Source organism: Coptis chinensis, chromosome 8, assembly GCF_015680905.1.
Source record: "Coptis chinensis isolate HL-2020 chromosome 8, ASM1568090v1, whole genome shotgun sequence".
NCBI lineage: Eukaryota > Viridiplantae > Streptophyta > Magnoliopsida > Ranunculales > Ranunculaceae > Coptis > Coptis chinensis.
The window spans coordinates 80,955,994-80,979,273 of record NC_141463.1 but is presented as its reverse complement, the minus strand read 5'-3'; the positions used below and the strand labels follow the sequence as shown (position 1 = coordinate 80,979,273).

The 23,280-nt window shown below is 44.5% G+C and overlaps 2 protein-coding genes and 1 pseudogene across 3 annotated transcripts; 2 read left to right on the top strand and 1 right to left on the bottom strand.

Annotated features, from left to right (window-relative positions):
• Positions 1–239: 239 nt before the first annotated feature.
• Positions 240–2,727, bottom strand: LOC147483445 (GRF-interacting factor 1-like; annotated as a pseudogene). Its single transcript, XR_015204802.1, has 6 exons — positions 2,558–2,727; positions 2,193–2,400; positions 1,750–1,941; positions 1,238–1,314; positions 1,014–1,098; positions 240–923 (listed from the first exon to the last, which is right to left on the bottom strand). The product of XR_015204802.1 is annotated as a GRF-interacting factor 1-like (transcript).
• A 6,795-nt stretch (positions 2,728–9,522) lies between these two features.
• Positions 9,523–10,005, top strand: LOC147483444 (uncharacterized). The gene has a single exon (XM_086579559.1). It carries the CDS (start codon positions 9,523–9,525, stop codon positions 10,003–10,005), a length of 483 nt encoding a protein of 160 aa, XP_086435685.1.
• A 10,664-nt stretch (positions 10,006–20,669) lies between these two features.
• On the top strand, positions 20,670–21,143 carry LOC147483443 (uncharacterized). The gene has a single exon (XM_086579557.1). The coding sequence runs from the start codon at positions 20,670–20,672 to the stop codon at positions 21,141–21,143; it is 474 nt and encodes a 157-aa protein (XP_086435683.1).
• Positions 21,144–23,280: the final 2,137 nt, after the last annotated feature.

The following is a 23,280-nucleotide window of genomic DNA, read 5'->3' as shown; positions in this document are numbered from 1 at the left end:
GGTTCGGTAGTCTTAGAGATGGTCAGCAATGAATAGAATAAGCTCCATAATTATGGCAGTTGGGAAATGTCTTTCAACAAAGAAAACACAATTACGTTTTTCCAAAACCCCAAAAAATTAAGAATAGATGCGAAATAAGTATGCTAAAAAAGACTTACAAATCAATATAAGAAAAATTGCTTATAAACTAATTTTGACCTGCTTTTGTTAGTAAAAGCAAGGTGTTAATCGCTTCCCACTTATAACCAATAAGTGATATATCTAATACCCTAACTTCAACTCAAATGCCACATGCCACACATTCAACAAAGCATAGATTTACATAATAAACTAACTATTGTCAAAAACTTAAAACAACTGTCAGTTTAAGCCCTACAAATAGTACTGCTAATCATCATTACATATTAGCTTATAAGTCAACAACACATACCTTGAGCTCTAATTCTACTGCATTCTAAAGTTATGCTGACGCCTGTCCAACTCACTTCCACTATTTAGTTCACTTCTTCGCCGTTTTTCAAATAAAGAGATTCACTTCCATCTTCACTCTGGCCTCCTGAGTTCCCACCGCAGCCTTCTCAAGGACCCCCACTTCCAACATCTTGCTTACTAGCAATAGTTACTGCCCTGCTTGAAGCTTGCAAGCCCTCACCGCCACTTCCGCGGCCAAAATCAGGATAACCACCACCTCCAAGTGCCCCATTTCCTCCCACACTGCCCTCATGCATCATGTGGAGTCCACTGCTACCACCGGAGCTCATCCCAAGCTGGCCATGCCTGGCTTGCTGCTGCTGCTGCATTGCTGAAAGTGGTTGTGCATACAACAGGGACGATCGAGCAGCCATGAGTTGTTGTTGCGTCATTTGCTGGGCCTGCTGATGCTGCATGTAATGCGCACCTGGTTGCATGGGTGCACCAGAGTACTGCAACCCAATGTGTACTTTAGTGAAGTGATCTGGCGAGATACCCACATTATATAAAATCAGTAATAACTTGGAGGAAGTCGGTTCTACCTGAGCATATACGTTGTGTGGCTGTGGTTGAGAATCAGAAATTGCAGCAAGATACATGAGGTTTCATTGAAACCGTGCTTGGTTCCTGCAATGGTGGGAAAACAAAGTATGGGGTGTAAAATCAATCTCGACTTTCTATACATTCTCAATCACAAAGGAAAAGGATGGCAAGCATAATGTGAAGGATCATTCTTCACAATCAAGATGGTTGTAACCAAACTTACTCTGCACATTCACTTAGTTTTCCACAATTCTGGTTCTCAAGAATCTTCAGAATCAACGATTTGTTTTCATCCAGATACTGCATTTTGTACATCCACCATGAAAAAGAAAGAGGCAAATGATTATGAAGTGGTATAAAGAGTAAAATGAAACAGGAGCACGAGAAAATGTTTATAAAATGACAAAGGGAATAAATTTTACTGTAAAAATGATCATGAATGAAAATTCTAAAGAGAAGCAATAAAATGTTGTTTAGTGAAATCATATACACCTTTGTTTTCATTCAAAAGAAGGGTCTGCACTCATTCTTGACACAATCTCAAGAGGAGAGGTCAGAAACCATATGAAAATTAATATACTGAAAAATGGGAGAAAGAAAGTGCAGAGTGAAGTAAAGATGCCATTAACTGAAGTATTTGACATATACAAGCTAGCTATAAGTTTTCAAAAGACTGTTGAGAAAGACACAAGGAGAGTAAATCCAAACAACTAGGGATAACATACCAAATTTTACCTGACCACTTCTTAGCCTGACTCCAACAGATCGACCCTTTTCAACAACAATATTTTCTACATGAGATCCTAGAGAGAGCATTCCACCAAATTTTTGCATTCCCCTGACAAGAGAATCTACCACTCCCCCACTTCCATGAAGAAAATGCTCGAGTTTACAACGAGGTTTATACCATTCTGCAAACATGAAAACCTGAAATTGGAACGAAATGTGACATTCAGCACCGAAGGGAAGAATGAATTGCATATCAAGATAATGAGTCCAAAATGCAAAAAATACCCAGCATGCCCAACAACAACAATAGAATTTTACCTACAGTAACATCAGAAAGAATCCCTAGATAGTCCATGGTAAGAAGAATGCCAATGAAGAGGACGACAACAGCAACAGAAACTCTTAAGTCTAAAAATCAAGTATTAATAGTTACCCTGCTGAGAGTGTACCATTAGATTTCATCCATGCGAGTAGAAAGCATAAAAGGTCCACCCAGTTACGCACAAAAGGATTTTTTAACTCTAACGAGTCAAAAATATCTGAGAAAGGACTGAGAAGTTTTGTGGCACTAAGAGCTCCTTGAGGTCCCATTTGGATAAATGATTTCGATAAAGGCGGTAGAGAATTTGCAGCAGCAGACATTGGAAGCACTGCGTCCTACATGAATAACATCTCTTAGGAGACAACAAGAAGAAGCATATGCTAAAATAACAATTAATAAATTCGTTCAAAGATTGCCTGTTAGGAGACAACAAGAAGAAGCATATGCTAACATAACAATCAATAAATTCGTTCAAAAATCACCAATACTCACAAGAAGTTTCCTCCATTCTCAAACAGCATCTAAACTTACATACTTCTTAAGGTCCTAAAAATTTAAACTGTCGAGTGTCAACAACAAAACTCTATACTTAAACTGAGCGATAAATTGGTTCAATTAGTAGAAAATTGAGAATGCTGGAAAATAAATAGCTCAAAAGTGCTTTAACCTTTAGAATATCTGTAGGACCTATGAGTGACAAGAATTCACCTTCAGGTAAGTAAACCATCCAAGAGTCGTAGCTGGCACATGATACTGACTCTCCAGCTTAAACATATGTAAAAAATAAAAATATTATATTTAAGTCACAATTTCTAAGTTTCTAAAAGTACCCTAAAGAGTTGATGAACTATAAAGTATGGAAATAAAGCAAGATAATCAATGAGTTGATGTTGATGTTAATATGTAACAAAATGGATTTTCAGATTGAGTTGGACTATTGGACTATTGGGTTCGGTATAGTACAAGATATTTTCTGTAGTATGGTTAGACGAAGTGGGGTTAGTATCACAAAGGAATCAGTCCATTTGTAAAAACTTTAAGTCTTACCAACAGTGCCATCGTTTTCTTAGAACTAATGTATGCATCTTAATTCAAAAAGATACCTCATTGATATATATAGTTTTAAATGGAATGGGTTCCCAGGGGCACATATAACACCCAACCAACTAACCAAAGAAACAAGGAGCACACAAAAAGTATAAGCAACAAAGATTGAAAACAAAATAAATTCAAGTTTTCTGTACCTTACGGTTTTCAGGAGAGCATGGTATGCCAACAACATCAAGAAGGTCCATAGGGAAGTAACACCTTTGACCCATATTTAGTATCATCCCACAGAGCCCTTCAAAATAGTCAAAGAGCCTTCAATAAAACAAAGCCTAAAATAGTGCATGTTCTAAAATTTGCAAATTACTATAAGCCCTGACATAAGTCAAGTGTCGAAGAACCTAGTAAATGGAAAATTAAGAAAGAACAAGCTCAACTTTGTGCAAGTCAATAAATGGTAAGACTGGATATTTCTGGATAATAACAAATTCTCTGTACTAATAAAAATCGTTTGCCTTGAGCTTTGAACATGTCAAATTGCCATTGTTAGTGTAAAATAAACCTAAGTTGTTGACGAATGACTAGGGCTATTAATGTTACCTTCTTCATTAAACCAAAACACTTCATCACCAATTGGTTGACAATTTGTAATTGCTCCTGTTCAAACTACAAAACATTTTGTTGTCATTACTATCACATTCCAAATCATAATTAACTAATGTGATTTTTAAAATGCAACTCATGGAGTATGAAACCAAACACAATATTTCACTCAAGACAGCGTTGAGGAAAATTCTCATCAAGGAAAAAATTGAGGGAGAACCAGTTTACATATCAAAGATTGAAAACAACAAATACGATGCAGATGTCATAATAGATTCGCCAATAATGAGAGAAATCTTCAAAAATCCAAATTATCTTATAAGCGAATCATTTCCGGGGATGTATCAAGGTAAGCTCAGAAAATGTGGCTGCAGGAAACGCTATCCGCTTTCTACAACAGATATACAAATTTGAGGTTTTAGACTTCAAACACAAAGAAGTCATTACTAAACGTGAAAAGCTACATGAATCAAATACTAGAGAAAAACAATTTCATCAATATATTGAAAACTTGAGAAAAAAAAAATGTCTATTTGAAGTCAATAAATGAAGCATTTCTTATAGGAGGACCAAATTGGGAAATGGACTACCTAAGCATCCCAAATAATTTATCAGAATTGGATGAGGATTAGCGTAGTGTTAGATCCATCAAATTTATTTTTTTAGTTGTTTTCAAGATGAATTCTCTATTGGATGAGGATTAGCATAGTATTAGATCCATCAAATTTATGTTTTAGTTTTTTTCAATTTGAACTATCTATAGTTCATCATAACTTAATGAAATATTTATTTTTCTCTACATTTGCATTTACTTTTACACAAAGATTCTGTTTTACATTTGTTGAACAGATAAAAGCAAACAGCCGACTACCAATAATCACGGCAGACATGTACACAGGTTTAGATGATACTACTGACAACTCAATGGTTACACAAAAAAAATTTCAGTGCTACCACAGTCACAAAAACCCCTGAAATTGTAATGGATTTCAATGCTGATGAAGAAACTACAAAATATATTGAAAAAAATGGAATTGGCTCAAGGAATGAAGGATTTGTCAACCGAGTATTCAAGATGAAACTTGATAAATTTATGATGAATTTACACAACAAGCAATATTTTGAAAAAGGTAAATCAATACATTTTACATTTACTGATTGTTAAAAATTAACAAATCAATGTTAGAGATAAAAAATGATAATTAATCTTTTTTTTTTACAGCTATCTACAGGATAAATTTTCGAACTAGAAGATTTCCAAGAGCAAATATTTTTTTTATTTTTACAGGCCGTAGAAAAGAAAGAATATGCTAACAACGAGAAAAATAAGGCTTACATGGAACAAAATGAAAACATAAAAGCAAACTACACATACCCAACTGTAGCAGAAGCAACTTAGAGGACATTTGAATTAGAAAACGAACAAGTTTTCTATTGTGGTGGCCCAATAAAGGGAAGGAGACCAAGTCAGCGGGATAAAGAGGGGGATGCAGGGTAATAAGATAACCCAAGAAATAGGGAAACATAACCGCAAAACCCTAGACTGCGGATGTGGCATGTGTTCGGCAGAGATGGGGAGCCACACGATGAGAGGACATATGGATGATCCAGATACAGAGGGTGTGGTCACCCCATAAAGGGAAGGAGACCAAGTCAGCGGGACAAAAAGTGGAATGCAGGATAAGAAGATAACCCGGGGAGCAGGGAAACATAACCGCAGACGTGGCATATGTATGGCAGAAAGGGGATCCACCGGATGAGAGTACAGATGGGAAATCCAGATCATAAGGGGAAGGGGTATAAAAAGAAGATGATGGAGATAGAATAGGGAGGCCACATTATAGAAAGAGAGAACAAAGACACTGAGAGAGAGAAGGAAGAGAGAAAAAGAGAGAACTATTGAGAGATTGAGATTTTAAGTTCATACATTTGGCGCCGTCTGTGGGGAGAGATAAAAGCAAGTTAGAAATGGCACCTAAAAACAAGGTAGGTAGACCGAAGAGGGTGGCGGTGCAGGAACATATGGCAGAGGCGGTGATTGATGAAGAAAGAGACAAAAGAGAGGAGCAGGAAACAGAAGAGATGCGGCTTATGAGAGAAGAGATCGGGAGATTAAGAGAGGAGAATGACGAGTTGAGAAGAGAGAAGGAAAGGGAAGAGGAAGAAGCAAGCGGAGAGGCAAGTGAGGACTCTGAAGAGGAAGAGGATGGGCCAAATCTCGTTGAAAATCTAGTGACCAGCTTGACAATCGAACATGTGCAAGAGATGATAGATAATGACAGGGAAGCAAACTAGCAGCAGACGAAGGGTCGTGGGGGAGTTGCTAGTCAGGTGATGGCCGGGCTAAACCGTAACCCATTAGCGGACGACATATGGGCTTCGGAGGTCCCAAAGCATTTCAACCAGCCTAGGTTTGAGAGGCACGACGTTAAAGGAGGCCCAGTGGATCACATCCATCATTTTCGGCAGCAGATGCCACTGTGGCAAGAGTCTCGATATGACGGGCTGCGGTGTATGATGTTCCCGACTAGTCTAAAAGGAAGGGCGTCGGACTGGTATTACGGTTACCAGCGGGAAGCATAAGAAATTTCCAAGAATTGGAACAGGCGTTTATAGATCACTTCATACACCAGAAAAAGAGTGTGGTGGATATCGCATCACTATTCAATGTTAAACAAAGGTCAGCGGAGTCAGTAAAGGAATATCTATGTCGATTCAAGGCTGAGACATTGAAGGTTGAGAATCTGGATGAGAGAACCGCAGTGATCGCATTTGAAAGAGGGCTGCGGCCAGGAACAGGAGTACACCAGTCGGTAGTGAAGAACGAGATTGCAACCTTGCATGAACTATATCTGCAAGTGGAAAAGTATATCAAGTATGGGGACAATATACAAAAGGAGTCTAAGAGATCAGAGAAAGCAGTGTTATCATTGGAGAAAGACAGGGAACACTAAAAGTCGGGGGCAACCGAAAAGGAAAGCGGTGGGTACTGCGGATACCCACCAAGGGCAGAGAGAAGCTGGGAGGGGATTCGAAGGGAAAACCGAGAAAGGAATCCATACCGCGAGATAGAAGTGACACCGCTGAATAAACCCCTGAGCGAAATATTGTTGTTGATTAAGAACCTGCAGGGATATGAAGGGACACGGAACACCCCAGGAGAACTACCTGATAAACCTTCCTGCACCTATCACCAGATACGCAATCATGAGACCGACGACTGTTATGCACTAAAGTGGATGGTTCAACGATTGGTGGAAAAAGGGAGGATGAGAGAGTTTGTAAGGGGAGCACAGAATGAGGAGCGTATGCCGCGCCAGAATCGTATACTAGGAACTATTAATGTGATTTTCAGTGGAGAGGTACTAAGTCATAATGCTCATGGAGACAGGGTGAGGAGAACCACGAGCATCCAGAAGATCAATGATGGGACAGACAGACCACGACCAAGAATAGGCGTAGCGGAGGACAGAGACAAGATTGTCTTTAGTAGTGCGGACTTACGGGCTGTGGATTCTCCCCATGAGGATGCGTTGGTCATCACAGTAGCAATGGGCAATTACCTGGTGAAGAGGGTGTTGATCGATTGTGGTGCTGCAGTGGACTTGTTGTTTAAAGGAGATTTGGAAGAAATGGGGATTGATCCTGGGCAATTGAGGCCTCCGCGGACTAATTTATACGGGTTCAATGGGAGTATGACGGAGCCTATGGGAGAACTCTTACTACCTGTAAACATAGGACTAGTGACGATATTTGCGTGATTTATGGTGGTAGATTCTTCTTCTCAGTACAACGCAATTTTAGGGAGGCGGTGGATTCATGAAATGAAGGCAGTCCCATCAACATACTATCAAGTGATACAGTTTCCCACCCCAACGGGTATGTATGAAGTTCGTAGAGATCAAGTGACGGCCAAGAACAGTCAAAGAGGTACAGTGAAATGGTTGATCCGCGGACCTGAAGAAGAGAAATCGAATCCTAGGAAGAGGCAGTCATAGCTATTACAGTGCCCCTCAGTGGAGGGGGAGGAGGAGGCAATTGTGGGTCCGAAGACACTGGATGAGATTGAAGTAGTGAATATTAGAGAAGGGGAGGAAGAGAGGTTCACCGCGGAAGGGTCCAGCTTGCCGGAGGAATGGAAAAGTAAGTTAATACAATTCTTGTTAGAAAACAAAGACGTGTTTGCGTGGCTGATTGAGGATGTTACGGGGTTAGATCCGGAGTTCGTGTGTCATCGACTACACATGAAAGAGGATGCCAAGCCAGTGAGGCAAAGGATGCGGAGCATTAGACCGAAATATGCGGAGGGCACTCACGAGGAGGTGGCGCGGTTGAAAGGAGCTGGAATAATACGAGAAGTGGAGTTCACAGATTGGTTGTCCAATGTGGTCGCGGTACCAAAAAAGAATGGTGAGGTGCATATGTGCGTCGATTTTACAGATGTGAATGTGGAGTGCCCGAAAGATAGCTATCCCATGCTGCGGGTGGATGAATTGGTGGATAGGACAGCAGGATTCAAAATATTTTCGTTCATGGATGCATCTATGGGGTATAACCAGGTTGCGATGTACGGACCGGACAAGGAGAAGACAACATTTATTATAGAAGGCGGCATGTACTGCTATACCAGGTTGCCATTTGGATTAAGGAATGCTGGAGCCACTTTCCAGCGTATGGGGGAGAAAATGTTTGAAAGCAAGATTCAGAAGAGGATTGAAATTTACATAGATGACATGGTGGAGAAAAGCATGTCGGAGGAAGAGCATTTAGAGGGATTAAGAGAGACATTCGAGATACTGCGAAAGTATAATTTGAAGCTGAACCCAGAGAAATGCACATTCGGAGTGACCACAGGAAAGTTCTTGGGCTACATTGTTACTCATCGTGGAATAGAAGCTAATCCGGAACAAATAAGAGCTCTGGTGGAGATGTCGTCACCGCAGAATGTCAAGGAAGTGCAGCGGTTGGCGGGTAGGGTTGCGGCATTGAATAGGGTCATTTCTAAATCATCTGATAAATGTAGACCGCTATATCAGTTACTAAGAAACACCCCAGATTTCTTGTGGACGTCAGAATGTAGGCGTTTCAAGAGTTGAAGAGGTATTTGGGTAAGGTTCCCTTGCTATCTAGACCAGAGTAGGGGGAGAAGTTATACTTGTATTTGGGGGCCACCGAGTACGCAGTTAGTTCAGTTCTTGTCTGGCTAGTTAACAGAATAGAGAAGTCGGTGTATTTTCAAAGTAAAACATTGTTGGATGCATAAATGCGGTATAGTAGAATTGAGAGGTATGCCCTTGCATTAATTTTCTCGACTCTAAAGCTGAAACCGTACTTCCAGTCACACTCGGTGGTAGTGGTGACTAACTTGCCTCTCAAACAAGCTTTAAGAACGGAGAAGTTAGGGAGAATGTTGAAATGGGCAGTGATGCTTAGTTCGTACGAGATACAATATCAGATAAGAACCGCGGAGAAGGCGTGGCGGTAGTGGAGTTTCTGGCTGAGTTTAGGGGGAGCTTGACCTACTAGACCCCTGGGATAAGAGGAATGAGTGGAGAGTATTCGCAAATGGATCCGCCATGGACGAATGCAGCGGCATAAGAGTTATGTTGGTCACGCCTGAGAATAACCTGATAGAACAAACCATGAAACTAGGGTTCGCGGCATCAAGTAACGAAGCAGAGTATGAGGCAGTGATAGCGGGATTGAGAATGGCCGAGGACTTGGGGGTGAGGGAATTGACCGTGTATTGTGATTCTAATCTAGTGGTATATCAGGCTAATGGGGGATTCGCTGCCCGATGTATGTGAATGGCTAGGTATTTGAAGGTGTTGCACGAAAGGTCCAGTAGGTTTGTGAAGCTCAGATTTGTACACTTGGGGCATGGGGAGAATAGACATGCGGACGCCCTGGCGTACGTGGCTGCGGCCATACCTGGGTTTGAGGAAAGAATGATAAGGGTAGGAAGACTGGAGAGGCCAAACACAGAGGAGGTGATAGAGGTGTGTCAGATTACAGAAGAAGAAGGGGGATGGATGGATCCTATTAAACATTTTTTAGAGGGAAAGGAGGTGGCTGATAAGAAAGAAAGAAGAAGGTTGGAACATGCTTCTCAGAGATACGTTGTGTCAGAAGGTGAGCTGTACCGAAAGAACTTCAATGGGCCATTGTTGAAATGCCTAGGGCCGCGGTTAGCTTTAGAGGTGCTTGCAAAATTACACGAAAGGGACTGTAGGAGCCATTCTGCTGGGAGAACTACGGCATACCGATTATTGACACAAGGCTATTTCTAGCCCCACATGAAACGGAATGTAGTGGAATTTGCTAAGAAGTGTGACAAGTGTCAGAGATTTTCACAGCTAATATTCACACCTGTGAAACCTTTACATAATGTTTCAAGTCCGTGGCCTTTCGCCATGTGGGCGATGGATATCGTGGGAATACTACCCATGGCTAGCGGCAAAAGGAGGTATAAGTTGACGGCCACGGACTATTTCACCAAATGGATAGAAGTCGTACCATTGCAACAGGTGAAGGAGACGTATGTGATTAAATTTCTATGGGAGAACATCATATGCTGGTTTGGGCTGCCATATGCAATAATTACGGACAATGCGACACAATTCACGGGAGGAAAGGTGACTGAATTTCTGCAAGCATACGAGGTGAAACAAGGGTTCTCTGCTCCCTACAACCCTGAGGGCAACGAACAGGCGGAATCTTCCAACAAAACGATAATGAACAATCTGAAAAGGAAGTTGGAAGACAAGAAGGGCGCATGGGCAAACGAGTTTAACCATGTTCTGTGGGCTTATCGAACCACACCTCGGACAATCACCAAGGAGACCCCATTCGCCTTAGCCTATGGCATCGAGGCCGTGATTCCTTTAGAGATGGTGACAGCTACTATGAGAACCAAGGCCGTGGAGGAGGGATCGAATTGGCGCATCTTGGCAGGGGATTTGAATTTGACAGAGGAGAAAAGAGACTCAGCTCGTATTCGATTGGAAGAATATCACAGGCGATTATAGAGGCAATACAACAAGCGGGTCAGGCCACGACAATTCAAGGTAGGAGAGTTGGTGCTCTGCAGGGTTACTCCAAGCACAAAGAAAGAAAAGGATGGGAAGTTAGGTCCAAACTAGGAAGGGTCGTACACCATGGTGGAAGTATGAGGGTCTGGTACTTACAAGCTACGAACGATGGAGGACAAACTGATAGAAAAGCCTTGGAATGTAAGAATGTTGAATTTTTTTTACAATTGAATGTAATGAAGTTACAAAATAATGTAAGGAAGATCGCGCAGAGGGCTAGAGCTGCTTGTAAATGTATAAAACCACAACACTTTTGTGAAAGGAAATTTGCTTGTTATGTATGATGTCCAAACAAGAATGTGAGTCACGGACAAGAGATGCAAGAGACACATGAAGCAAGGAGAGTGACCCCATTAGGCTTCCATGCCAACTAGAGGGAAAGACAATAAAGGGGATGACCCCTTCACTGATGTTAGAGCTGGAGCGAGCCTGGAACAAGATAAGTTGTTCCAGCAGGCTTCACAGCTTGATCGAGCCCGCGGAGTGGGATGAGCCCTCCACAGATCAGAGATGCAAAAGATAAATGGGGCAAAGAGAATCATCAGGCTTCCATGCCTACCAGAGGGAGAGGCAGCGAAGGGGATGAGCCCTTTGCTGATGCTAAAGCTGGAGTGAGCCTGAAACAAGATGAGTTGTTCCAGCAGGCTTCACGGCCTGATCATTCCCGTGAAGCGGGATGAGCCCTTCGCAGATGAGAGATGCGACCTATACACGGGGCATGGAATCCAATCATGGGGAAAGACAGCGGAAGGGATGAGCCCTTTGCTGATACAATGCCAGGGATGACTCTAGACCTGGGGCAAGAAAAGTTGCCCCAAGTAGTCTCCTGAAGCTATGGAGCCCGCGAAGCGGGATGAGCCCTTCGCGAGATGAGAGATGTGACCTATACATGGGGCATGGAATCAAATCATGGGGAGAGACAGCGGAGGGGATTAGCCCTTCGCTGGTACAATGCCAGAGATGACTCTAGACTTGGGGCAAGATGAGTTGCCCCCAAATAGTCTCCTGAAGCTACAGAGCCCGCGAAGCGGGATGAGCCCTTCACGGACGAGAGATGCGACCTATATATGGGGCATGGAATCCAATCATGGGGAGAGACAATGGGGGGGGTGAGCCCTTCACTGATACAATGCCAGAGTTGACCCTAGACCTGAGGCAAGATGAGTTGCCCCAAGTAGCTTCCTGAACCTACGGAGCCCGCGAAGTGGGGTGAGCCTTTCACGGACGAGAGATGCGATCTATGCACGAGGCATGGAGTACAATCATGGAAAGAGACATTGGAGGGGATGAGACCTTCATTGATACAACATCAGAGGTGACTCTAGACCTAGGGCAAGAGGAGTTGCCCCAAGTAGCTTCCTGAAGGTACGGATCCCGCGGAGCGGGATAAGCCCTTCGAGGACGGGAGATGCGATCTATACATGGGGCATGGAGCCCAATCATGGAGAGAGACGGTGGAGGGGATGAGCCCTTCCTGGATGAGGCAACAGAGACATCAGACTGGGATGAGTCCTTTTTGGACAAAATATACACACAATGCCTGGGGCAAGTAGGGTTGCCTACATCAGGCAACATCGCCAACCAAGGGGAAAGAAGGGGTTTGGTCGGAGGCATATCTAGTGGATACAATCAAAAAGAGCAGGGGATAGAGGTAGAGCCCTGGAAATCTACCTAAGGAGATAGGTTGCAATGTAAACAAGTAGTTAGAATCAAGAGATAAAGAGGCAACTACGCAATAAACAAAATCAAATATCACATTAAAAGAAATAGTAGCAAAATAAGGAGTGTAGCAAACAATGTAGAAGTATCTTATTACATAAAGACGATCTCTAGATCATTTCAGAGGTGGAATCATTGGCGGGTATCACATTAGTAGTTTCTTGGATAGTGGTAGCGGGAACCTCCTCAGTAGCTTCCTCGACGGAGGCTGTGGTGGCCTCAGGGGTGACCGTCGCTTGGGTCAATGGGTCAAAACTATCACCGGATGTTTGCGAAGGACTTCTTGGGATGACACATCTTCCCTCATGGCTTCTGGGGATTCGATCACCAGGGTGGCGGGACTTTCGGGGAGAAGATGACCTTCCCGTGTGAGTCTCTCATGCTCCTCTTGAATCTTCGTGGCCGCCTTATTGTCGGCCAAGAGCATGAAGCGGTCGCGGAGTACAGTCATGTCGGCCTGGTGCTATTGCAGCGATACGGCGGAGGCCTCTTGATGTTTCTGGGTGAGGGCGTCCATGGCTGCTTGATGTTGTTGAGTGGGGGCATCCAGGCTGAGCTAATGTTGTTGGAGGAGCACTTCCCTTTGATGGCTCAGACGTTCGTTCACCTTATCCATGTACTATTTGTGAGCTCTCTCCACAGACTGGAGCTCATCCTAGGCCTTGACTTTGGCCAAATTGGCAGCTGCTAGATCTGATTGAAGGTCGGCATAGGTAGATCTTAGGCCACCAGGGCCGTTGAGCTCTTTTTCCAGGGAGGCCACCTTGGTTTTGGCACTGTGCGAGGGGAAGAGGCAGCAGGGGGAAAGGATGAAATGGTAGCAGCAGGTTCTTCGGATGTGGAGGTTCGCTGAGTGGTAGGGGTAGGTTCTGAAGATGCTAAGGTCCGCTGTTTCTTGGATGGAGGGGGTTCTGCAGGTGCCCGCACCTCTGTGGAGGGAACCTCCTGCACCTCATCTTCATCGGTATCACTGTCAAAAAGTTTTTGCTTGTGAACGTCCATATCTTTAGGAGGGGAGTGGGGAGAGGTGTATTGATCGTCCCAATTGGAGATAGAGCAGAATGAAAGGACATCTTCAGGAGCGGAGGAGGTGGGAGGATCGTTAGATTCAAGGGAGGCGGGGGAGTGTGTGGAGGTTCGGGGAGGATTGCGGCGGGAGGTGTGAGTTTGATACCTTTTCTTTGGAGGAGGAGATGCTCGGGGTTTACGCTCTTTGGGAGGAGGAGGACGAAAAAATGGAGCTGAGAAACCGCCTATATTGTGTAAGTCGGGGATTGGTAGCAATGGGGTAGCGGTAGTAGGATGAATACCCAGGCGGTCAGCTTGGGCAGGGCTGAGGTCGCGAAGCTGTTGAAAAATAGGACTCGAGATGTCGGAGTAAATGCTAGACTTGGAGTCTGGCTGCCAACCTGAAAAACAGAGAGATACCACGGTTCAGATATAACAGGGGAAATATATCAAGTTAGAAGGGAAGAACAGAGATACGCACAGCGGGGTATGAAGGCGAGATGGTTAAGAGTTAAATCAGAAGGAAGGTCCGCAGACAAAAACTGCCCCGATATGTACAACGGGTAGTGATGCCACACTTTATCCGAGGTTGTGGTGCGGAGTAGAATGGATTGCTTCTGGGGGCGCACACAAAAGGACTGGTACCCCACACCAATATCTTTGGTACTTTTCTTGATGTAGTATTGAGAAAAGATATCGCGACTCGTAATCTTAGGGTCTCCGGTCTTATTATACAAGTTCGCGACATACATAACTCTCCAAAAATTCCCTATGCCATGACAAGGGGGAATATTGAAATGATTACATACCTCGACGTCCAGTAGAGTGAGAGGCAACGGTAAACCGGCGACAATTTGACCCACAGTGATTACAAGGTGCCCCGGACGTCGGGGAACCAGGTGGGGGTAGTGGGTGACAGATGGCACATGTTCTAAAACTATGTCGGCCGGAATGCCATAGGCAACCCTAATTGCGCCCTAATTAGGTCTACGACACCGGGAAAGGGGCGGCAATAAGGAGATCAGGCGACCAGAGGTGAGGGGGTGGAGACGCTACTCTACCGGACCGGGAAGAGGAAGAGTCACCGAATTCATAATCAGACATTGGAAAAGGAGAGGAACAGACGCTAGAATTTGAATAAATTCAAGTAACAGTGCAAACTAAAACAAAAAGGGGAAAGCTTAGAAAATGTACCAAGAGAAGCAAGTAGAGAAGTGAAGAGCCCAAAGATAATGCTTGAAGGGAAAGGAAGTCACCGAAGGAATTGAGGACGCGCACGCAGGCCAGAAGTTGGTCGAAGGGGAGAAAGGTGGCAGAGCAATAGGGAAGCGAAGGAAGAGTGTGAGAGTTAAAATGAGAAAGGAAGGAGAAGGGGAAGAGTTTAAATAGAGGAGGGATAAAAAGGTAATTTTGGAGAGTTGGGAAAATCGAGGGGTCGGGCCAGTGATCTAGCCAATAGGCGATGCGTGTCAGCCCAAAGTACGAGGGGCAGCAGAAAACGCGTGATGATTACAATCAGTATCACACGCAAACCGATGAGGGGATATTAGGCTGCACAGAGAATGAGGCGGTGAGGGTTCTCGACCCCGGGTCCATTAATAGGACCGCAGAGTTGAGAAGGGGCATTTGTGGTGGCCCAATAAAGGGACTGAGACCAAGTTAGCGGGATAAAGAGGGGGATGCAGGATAATAAGATAACTCGAGAAACAGGGAAATATAACTGCGAAACCCTAAACCGCGGATGTGGCATGTGTATGGCAGAGATGGGGAGCCACACAATGAGAGGACAGATGGACGATCCAGATACAGAGGGTGTGGTGACCTCATAAAGGGAAAGAGACCAAGTCAGTGGGACAAAGAGTGGAATGCAGCATAAGAAGATAACCTAGGGAGCAGAGAAACATAAATGCGGGACCCTAGACTGCGGACGTGGCATATGTATGGCAGAAAGGGGAGCCACCGGATGAGAGGACATATGGGTGATCCATATCATAAGGGGAAGGGGTATAAAAAGAAGAGGATGGAGATAGAAGAGGGAGGCCGCATTAGAGAAAGAGAGAACAAAGACATTGAGAGAGAGAAGGAAAGAGAAAAAGAGAGAACTATTGAGAGATTGAGATTTTAGGTTCATACATCTACATTAACAACACATAAACCATCTGAGCATGACAGGCAGAGCACTATGAATAAAAGCTTACTATTTATGAACATTACTCACTATTGAAACTGTTATTTAAAAATTTAGTTTAAATTTTGTCTAGCAAATGAAACTATTTCATGATCATTAGCCAATAGTTTAATGTTTATCGATTATGCCAATTCTTTTGTTTATCTATCCTCTAAAATATTATTATTATCTTGAGACTACTTTGAATATGAATTAGGTTGAGGTCTAATGCAATAGCTATACACACAAGAATATGAATCTGCAATCAAATGTAGTCAATATGAATATCAGATACGCTCAGAAATAAAATCCTTACATACAGAACTCATTCCCTATAGTATGTAATATCTTATCCTACTTCACAATAAAGCATTGTATTCTAACGAACCTACCCCCTAGACACACATATTTGTTGATTACCTCTGGAGCAACATAGTTAGGTGTTCCTCATGTTGTATGAAGCAGTCCATCTTCTTGAAAGTTCAGTCAAATCTTTACAAGCACTGAAATATGACTTCTTAGTCATTGCTCCACAAAAACAAAATCTAATAATCATAGGGTATTCGCAGCAAAAAATGATTAATTGTTTGGAATAAACTTCTATTAGGCATAACTTTCACATTTACTAACAAGCAAAAAAAATGAAATAGATGCCACCACACTCACTCGAACTTGCTAAGGCAGTACACTTAGTCCAAAATCTGAGACCTTAAGAGCTCCATTAGAATCGAGTACCAGATTCTCCGGCTACAATAACCAAATAATGGAAAAGATGTCTAACTCTGTTCCAACTAATCAAGTTTGTGAAAGGTGTAGTAGCCCAATGAAGAGAGGTGGACTAGGTCAACAGGAGAAGGAATGGGAGGTAACATAATAGGGGACGTCGAAGAGTAGGGGATCGTGACTGCGGAACCCTAAACCGTGGACGTGGCATAGGTACGGCAGCAAGAGGGACCAAGGGATGGAAGGACAGGTGGACGAGCCAGATGAAGTGGAGAAGGGGTATTGTCGTGGCCTAATAAAAAGAGGTAGACTAGGTCAACAGGAGAAGGAAGGGGATGTAACCTAGTAGGGGAAGACGAGGAGTATGGGATTATGACCGCGGAACCCTAACCGCGGACTTGGCATAGGTACAGCAGCAAGAGGGACCAAGGGATTGAAAGACAGGTGGAGGAACCAGATGAAGTGGAGAAGAGATATAAAAAGAAGAGGATGGATAGAAGAAAGGGGGCCGCACATTAGAGAAGTGAGAAAGGAAAGAGAAGAAAGAAAAAGAGAGAGCAAATAGTTCTAGGTTTTGAATCTTAGATTCTTCGGTTCTTGTTTGTAGTTTTTTAGGTTCATACATTTGGCGCCGTCTGTGGGGACCGAAGAGAGTGTAGAAGGTAGAAATGGCACCGAAAGCGAAGAAAGGGGTGGGCAGACCGAAGAGGGCAGTGGTGCAAGATCCAACACTGGAGGCGGTGATAGATAAGGCGGGAGATCAAGAAGTGGAGCATGAAATAGAAGAGACTCAGCTTATGCGAGAGGAGATCGGGAGACTGAGAGAGAAGAACAACGAACTGAGGAGAGAAAAAGAAATAGCGAAGGAGCAAGAAGGGGAAGAAGCAGGTGAGGAATCCGACAACGGGGAAGGGGGGCCTAACCTCGTCGAGAACCCGGTGGCAGGCTTGACCATGGAACAAGTTCAGGAATGATAGAAAATGATAGAGAGGCGAATCGGCAGCAGGCAAAGGGTAGTGGGGGAGCAGCTAGCCAAGTCGTAGCCGGACTAAATCGCAATCCATTAGCGGACAGCATCTGGACGTCAGAGGTGCCAAAGCATTTTAACCAACCTAGGTTCGAGAGATATGATTGCAAAGGAAACCCGGCCGACCACATCTATAAATTCTGACAACAGATGCCTCTCAGGCAAGAGGCGCGGTATGATGGACTGCGGTGCATGATGTTCCCAGCTAGCCTGAAAGGAGGGGAATCGGACTGGTATTACCAGTTGCCAGCGGGAAGCATAAGTAATTTCCAAGAGTTGGAACATGCATTTATAGGTCATTTCATACACCAAAAGAAGCTAGTGGTAGATATCGCGGCATTGTTCAATGTCCAACAAAGATATGCGGAATCAGTGAGGGAGTATCTGTGCTGGTTCAAAGTCGAGACATTGAAAGTTGAAAATCTGGATGAGAGAACCGCAGTGATCGCATTTGAGAGGGGGTTGTGGCCAGGAACTGGAGTACACCAATCTGTGGTGAAGAACGAGATTGCAACCTTGCATGAGTTATATCCGCGGGTAGAAAAATATATCAGGTATGAGGACACAGTATAGAAGGAGTCTAAGAGATCAGGGAAAGCAGTGTTGTCATTAGAGAAGGATAGGGAACGCCGAAGGGCAGAGACATCCGAAAGGGAAAGCGGTAGGTATCGCGGATACCCCCCATGGGCAGAAAGAAGCCTGGAGGGGATCCGGAGGGAGAACAGAGAAAGGAAGCCATACCGCGAGATAGAAGTGACGCTGCTGAATAGACCCCTGAGCGAGATACTATCATTGATTAAGAACCTGCAGGGATATGAAGGGTCGCGGAACACACCAATAGAACTGGCGGATAAACCTTTCTGCGCCTTTCATCAGATACGAAATTATGAAACCGACGACTGTTATGCACTGAAGTGGTTGGTTCAGCAATTAGTGGAAAAAGGGAGGATGAGGGAGTTTGTGAAAGGTGTACAGAATGAGGAGCGCTTGTCGTGCCAGGATTGAATATTAAGAACAATCAATGTGATTTTTAGTGGGGAGGTACTAAGTCATAATGCGCATAGAGACAGGGTGAGGAGAACCACAAGCATCCAGCAAATCAATGATGGGTCAGACAGGCCGCGACCAAGGATAGGGTCAGTAGAAGACAAAGACAGGATTATCTTTAGCAGTGCGGATCTACAGGTAGTGGATTCTCCCCATGAAGACGCGTTGGTCATCACGGTAGCAATGAGTAATTATATGTTAAAGAGGGTGTTGATCGATTGTGGTAGTGTAGTGGATTTGTTGTTTAAATGAGCTTTAGAAGAAATGGGGATTGATCCTAGGCAATTGAGGCCTCTGCGAACCAATTTATATGGGTTCAATAGGAGTATGACAGAGCCCATGGGAGAACTCTTATTGCTGGTAACCATGGGTCCAGTGACAATTTTCGCACGGTTTATGGTGGTAGATTCTTCTTCATAGTACAACGTGATTTTAGGGAGACGGTGAATTCACGAGATGAAGGTTGTCCCATCGACGTACTACCAAGTGATTCGGTTTCCCACCCCGACAGGCATGTGTGAAGTTCGCGGAGATCAGGTGACGGCTAAGAACAGTCATCGGGGTACAGTGAAACGATTAATCCACGAACCAGAAGAAGAGAACTCAAACCCTAGGAAGAGGCAAGCATAGCAGTTACAGTGCACCATTAGGAAGAGGGAAGAGGAGTCAGCGATGGGTCTGAAGACGCTTGATGAGATTGAAATGGTAAATATTAGGGAGAGGGAGGAAGAGAGGTTCACGTCGGTAGGGTCCAGTTTGTCGGAGGAGTGGAAAAGTAAGTTAATACAATTCTTGTCAGAAAACAAAGATGTGTTTGCGTGGGTGATAGAGGATGTTACAGGATTAGATCCAGAGTTTGTGTGTCATCAGTTACACATGAAGGAAGATGCCAAGCCAGTGAGGCAGCAAATGCGGAGCATTAGGCCAAAATATGTGTATGGCATTCGCGAGGAGGTTGCACGGTTGAAAGGAGTTGTAATAATACGAGAAGTGGAATTTACATATTGGCTATCCAATGTGGTCGCTGTACCAGAGAAGAATGGCAAGGTCCGGATGTGGGTCGACTTTACAGATGTGAATGTGGAGTGCTCGAAGGATAGCTATCCCATGCCACGGGTGGATGAATTTGTGGATAGGACAGCAGGATTCAAGATATTTTCGTTCATGGACACATCTATTGGGTATAATCAGGTCGCAATGTACGAGCTAGATCAGAAGAAGACAACATTTGTTGTAGAAGGTGACACATATTGCTATACAAGGATGCCATTTGGACTAAAGAATGCTGGAGCCACTTTTCAACGGTTGGGGAAGAAAATATTTGAAAGCAAGATTCAGAAGGGGATTGAAATATACATAGATGACATGGTGGAAAAAAGCAAGTCTGAGGTGGAACATCTAGAGGGATTAAGGGAAACAATCAAGATATTGTGAAACTACAATTTGAAGTTGAATCCCAAGAAATGCACATTCGGAGTGACCACAGGAAAGTTCTTGGGCTACATTGTTACTCATCGGGGAATAGAGGCTAATCCCGAGCAGATAAGAGCCTTGGTGGAGATGTCATCGCCGCAGAATGTCACATAGGCGCAGCGGCTTGCTGGCAGGGTTGTGGCTTTGAATAGATTCATTTCCAAGTCATCAGACAAATGTAGACCACTATATCGGTTACTGAGAAGCACCCCGGATTTCTTATGGACATCAGAGTGTGAGGAGGCGTTCCAAGAGCTGAAGAGGTATTTGGGCAAGGCTCCCTTGCTGTCACGACCAGAGCAGGGGGAGAAGTTATACCTGTATTTGGAGGCCACCGAGTATGCGGTTAGTTCAGGTCTTGTCCGGCTAGTCGATCGAGTGGAGAAGCTAGTGTATTTTCAAAGCAAAACATTGTTGGATGTAGAGACGTGGTACAACAGAATGGAGAAGTATGACCTTGCTTTAATCTTCTCCACCCTAAAACTGAAACCTTACTTTGAGTCACACTCGGTTGTGGTGGTGATGAACCTGCCTCTCAAACAAGCATTAAGGACTGAGAAATCAGGTAGAATGTTGAAATAGGCAGTGATGCTTAGCTCGTACGAGATACAATATCAGATAAGAACAGCAGAGAAGGCTCAGGCAGTAGCATAGTTTCTGGCAGGGTTCCCCGCAGAGGATCCCACGTGGGGAGAGGAGATGGTCATGGAATTAGAGAAGGACGTAGAGCCCGATCTACTAGACCCTTGGGATAAGAGGACTGGGTGGAGAGTATTCGCAGATGGATCTACCATGGACGCATGCAGCGGCATAGGGGTTATGTTGGTTACTCATGACAATAACATAATAGAGCTGACCATGAATCTAGGATTTGTGGCATCTAGTAATGAAGCAGAGTACGAGGCAGTTATACCGGGATTGAGAATGGCTGAGGACTTGGGAGTGAAGAAATTAACCATGTATTCCGATTCGAACCTAGTGGTATGTCAGGCAAATGGAGGGTTCGCTGCCCGATGTCCACAAATGGCCAAGTACTTAAAGGTAGTGCACCAAAGGGCCAACAAATTTGCGAAGCTCAGATTTGTACACTTGGGGCACGGTGAGAATAGACATGCAGACGCTCTGGCGTACATGGTGGTAGCCATGCCTGGGTCAGAGGAAAGAACAATATAGGTAGAAAGATTGGAGAGGCCTAGAATGGAGGAGTTGATAGAGGTGTGTCAGATTACTGAAGAAGAAGGGGATGGATGGACCCCATTAAGTATTTCTTGGAGGGAAAGGAAGTGACGGACAAGAAAGAAAAAAGGAGGTTGGAACAGGCTTCTCAGAGATATGTTTTGTTGGAAGGTGAATTGTATTGAAAAAACTTCAACGGACCATTGTTGAAATGTCTAGGACCGCGGTTAAACTTGGAGGTGCTGGCAGAATTGCATAGGTGAGTGTGGGAGCCATTCCGCCGGGAGGACTACGGCGCATCGAATGTTGACACAAGGCTACTTCTGGCCCCACATGAAAAAGGATGCGGTGGAATTCACTAAGAAATATGACAAGTGTCAGAGATTTTCACAGCTAATATTCACCCCTGTGGAACCCCTCCATAATGTCTCAAGTCCGTGGCCCTTTGCTATGTGGGAGATGGATATCGTAGGACCATTGCCCATGGCCAATGACAAAAGGAGATATATGCTGGTAGCAATGGACTACTTCACTAAATGGATAGAGGTCGTACCTTTGCAACAGGTGAAGGAGCCACAGGTAATTAAGTTTTTATGGGAGAACATCATCTGCCGGTTTGGGCTGCCGTATGCCATCATTGCTGATAATGGGACACAGTTCATCGGAGCAAAGGTGACTAAGTTTCTGCAGGCGTACAAGGTGAAACAGGGGTTCTCGGCCCCCTGCAACCCTGAGGGCAACGGACAGGCCGAATCTTCCAACAAAACAATAATGAACAACCTCAAGAGGAAGTTGGAAGACAAGAAGGGCACGTGGCAGATGAGTTGAACCATGTTCTTTGGGCTTATCGAACTACACCTCGAACCACCACCAAGGAGACACCATTTGCCTTCGTCTACGACGTCGAGGCCGTAATTCCTTCTGAGATGGTGGCGGCCACCATGCGAACTAAGGCCATGGAGGACGGGTCGAACTGGCATATCTTGGCAGGGGATTTGAATCTGGCAGAAGAGAAATGAGTCTCAGCACGCATCCAGTTAGAAGAGTATCATAGGCGGCTACAAAGGTAATATAACAAGCGAATCAAGCTGCAGCAATTCAAGATAGGAGACTTGGTGCTCCGCCGAGTGACTACGAGTACAAAGAAAGAAAAGGATGGGAAGTTGGGTCCGAACTGGGAAGGGCCATACACCGTGGTGAATGTAGGAGGGTCTGGTACTTAGAAGCTGCGAACAATGAAGGGAAAACTGATAGAAAAACCTTGGAATGTAAGAATGTTGAAAAAGTTTTGCAATTGAATGTAATGAGGTTACCAAGCAATGTAAGGAAAGTCCAGAGCTAAGGACTAGGGTTGTTTGTAAATATAAGACCACAACACTTTTGTGAAATGAAATTTGTTTGCTATGTATGATGTTTAAATAGGAATGCGGATAGAGAACCAGAGATATGAGAGACACATGGGGCAATGAGAGTGACCCCATCGGGCTTCTACGCCCATTAGAGGGAGAAGCAGCAGAGGGGATGAGCCCTTCGCTGACATTAGAGTTGGAGGGAGCCTGGAACAAGATGAGTTGTTCTAGCAGATCATGGCATGATCAAGCCCGCAGAGCGGGATGAGCCCTCCACGGATCAGAGATGCAAGAGACACATGGGTCAATGAGAGTGACCCCATCGGGCTTCTACACCCATCAGTGGGAGAAGCAGCGGAGGGGATGAGCCATTCGCTGATGCTAGAGCTGGAGGGAGCCTGGAACAAGATGAGTTGTCCTAGCAGGTCATGGCATGATCGAGCCCGCAGAGCGGGATGAGCCCGCCGTGGATTAGAGATGCAAGAGACACATGGGGCAATGAGAGTGACCACATCAGGCTTTTACGCCCATCAGAGGGAGAAGTAGCGGAGGGGATGAGCCCTTCACTGACGCTAGAGCTAGAGGGAGCCTGGAACAAGATGAGTTGTTCTAGCAGGTCATGACATGATCGAGCCCGGGGAGGGGGACGAGCCCTCTGCGGATCAGAGAGGCAAATGGCACATGGGGAAATGAGATTGACCGGGTTTCTATGCCATTCAGAGGGAGAATCGGTGGAGAGGATGAGCTATTCGCTGACACCAGAGGTGGGGGGAGCCTAGAACAAG

What these genes read in the sequence shown, in the direction of transcription:
- LOC147483444 (XM_086579559.1), top strand. Translation starts at nt 9,523, where the DNA reads ATGGCTAGGTATTTGAAGGTGTTGCACGAAAGGTCCAGTAGGTTTGTG.
- LOC147483443 (XM_086579557.1), top strand. Translation starts at nt 20,670, where the DNA reads ATGGTCATGGAATTAGAGAAGGACGTAGAGCCCGATCTACTAGACCCT.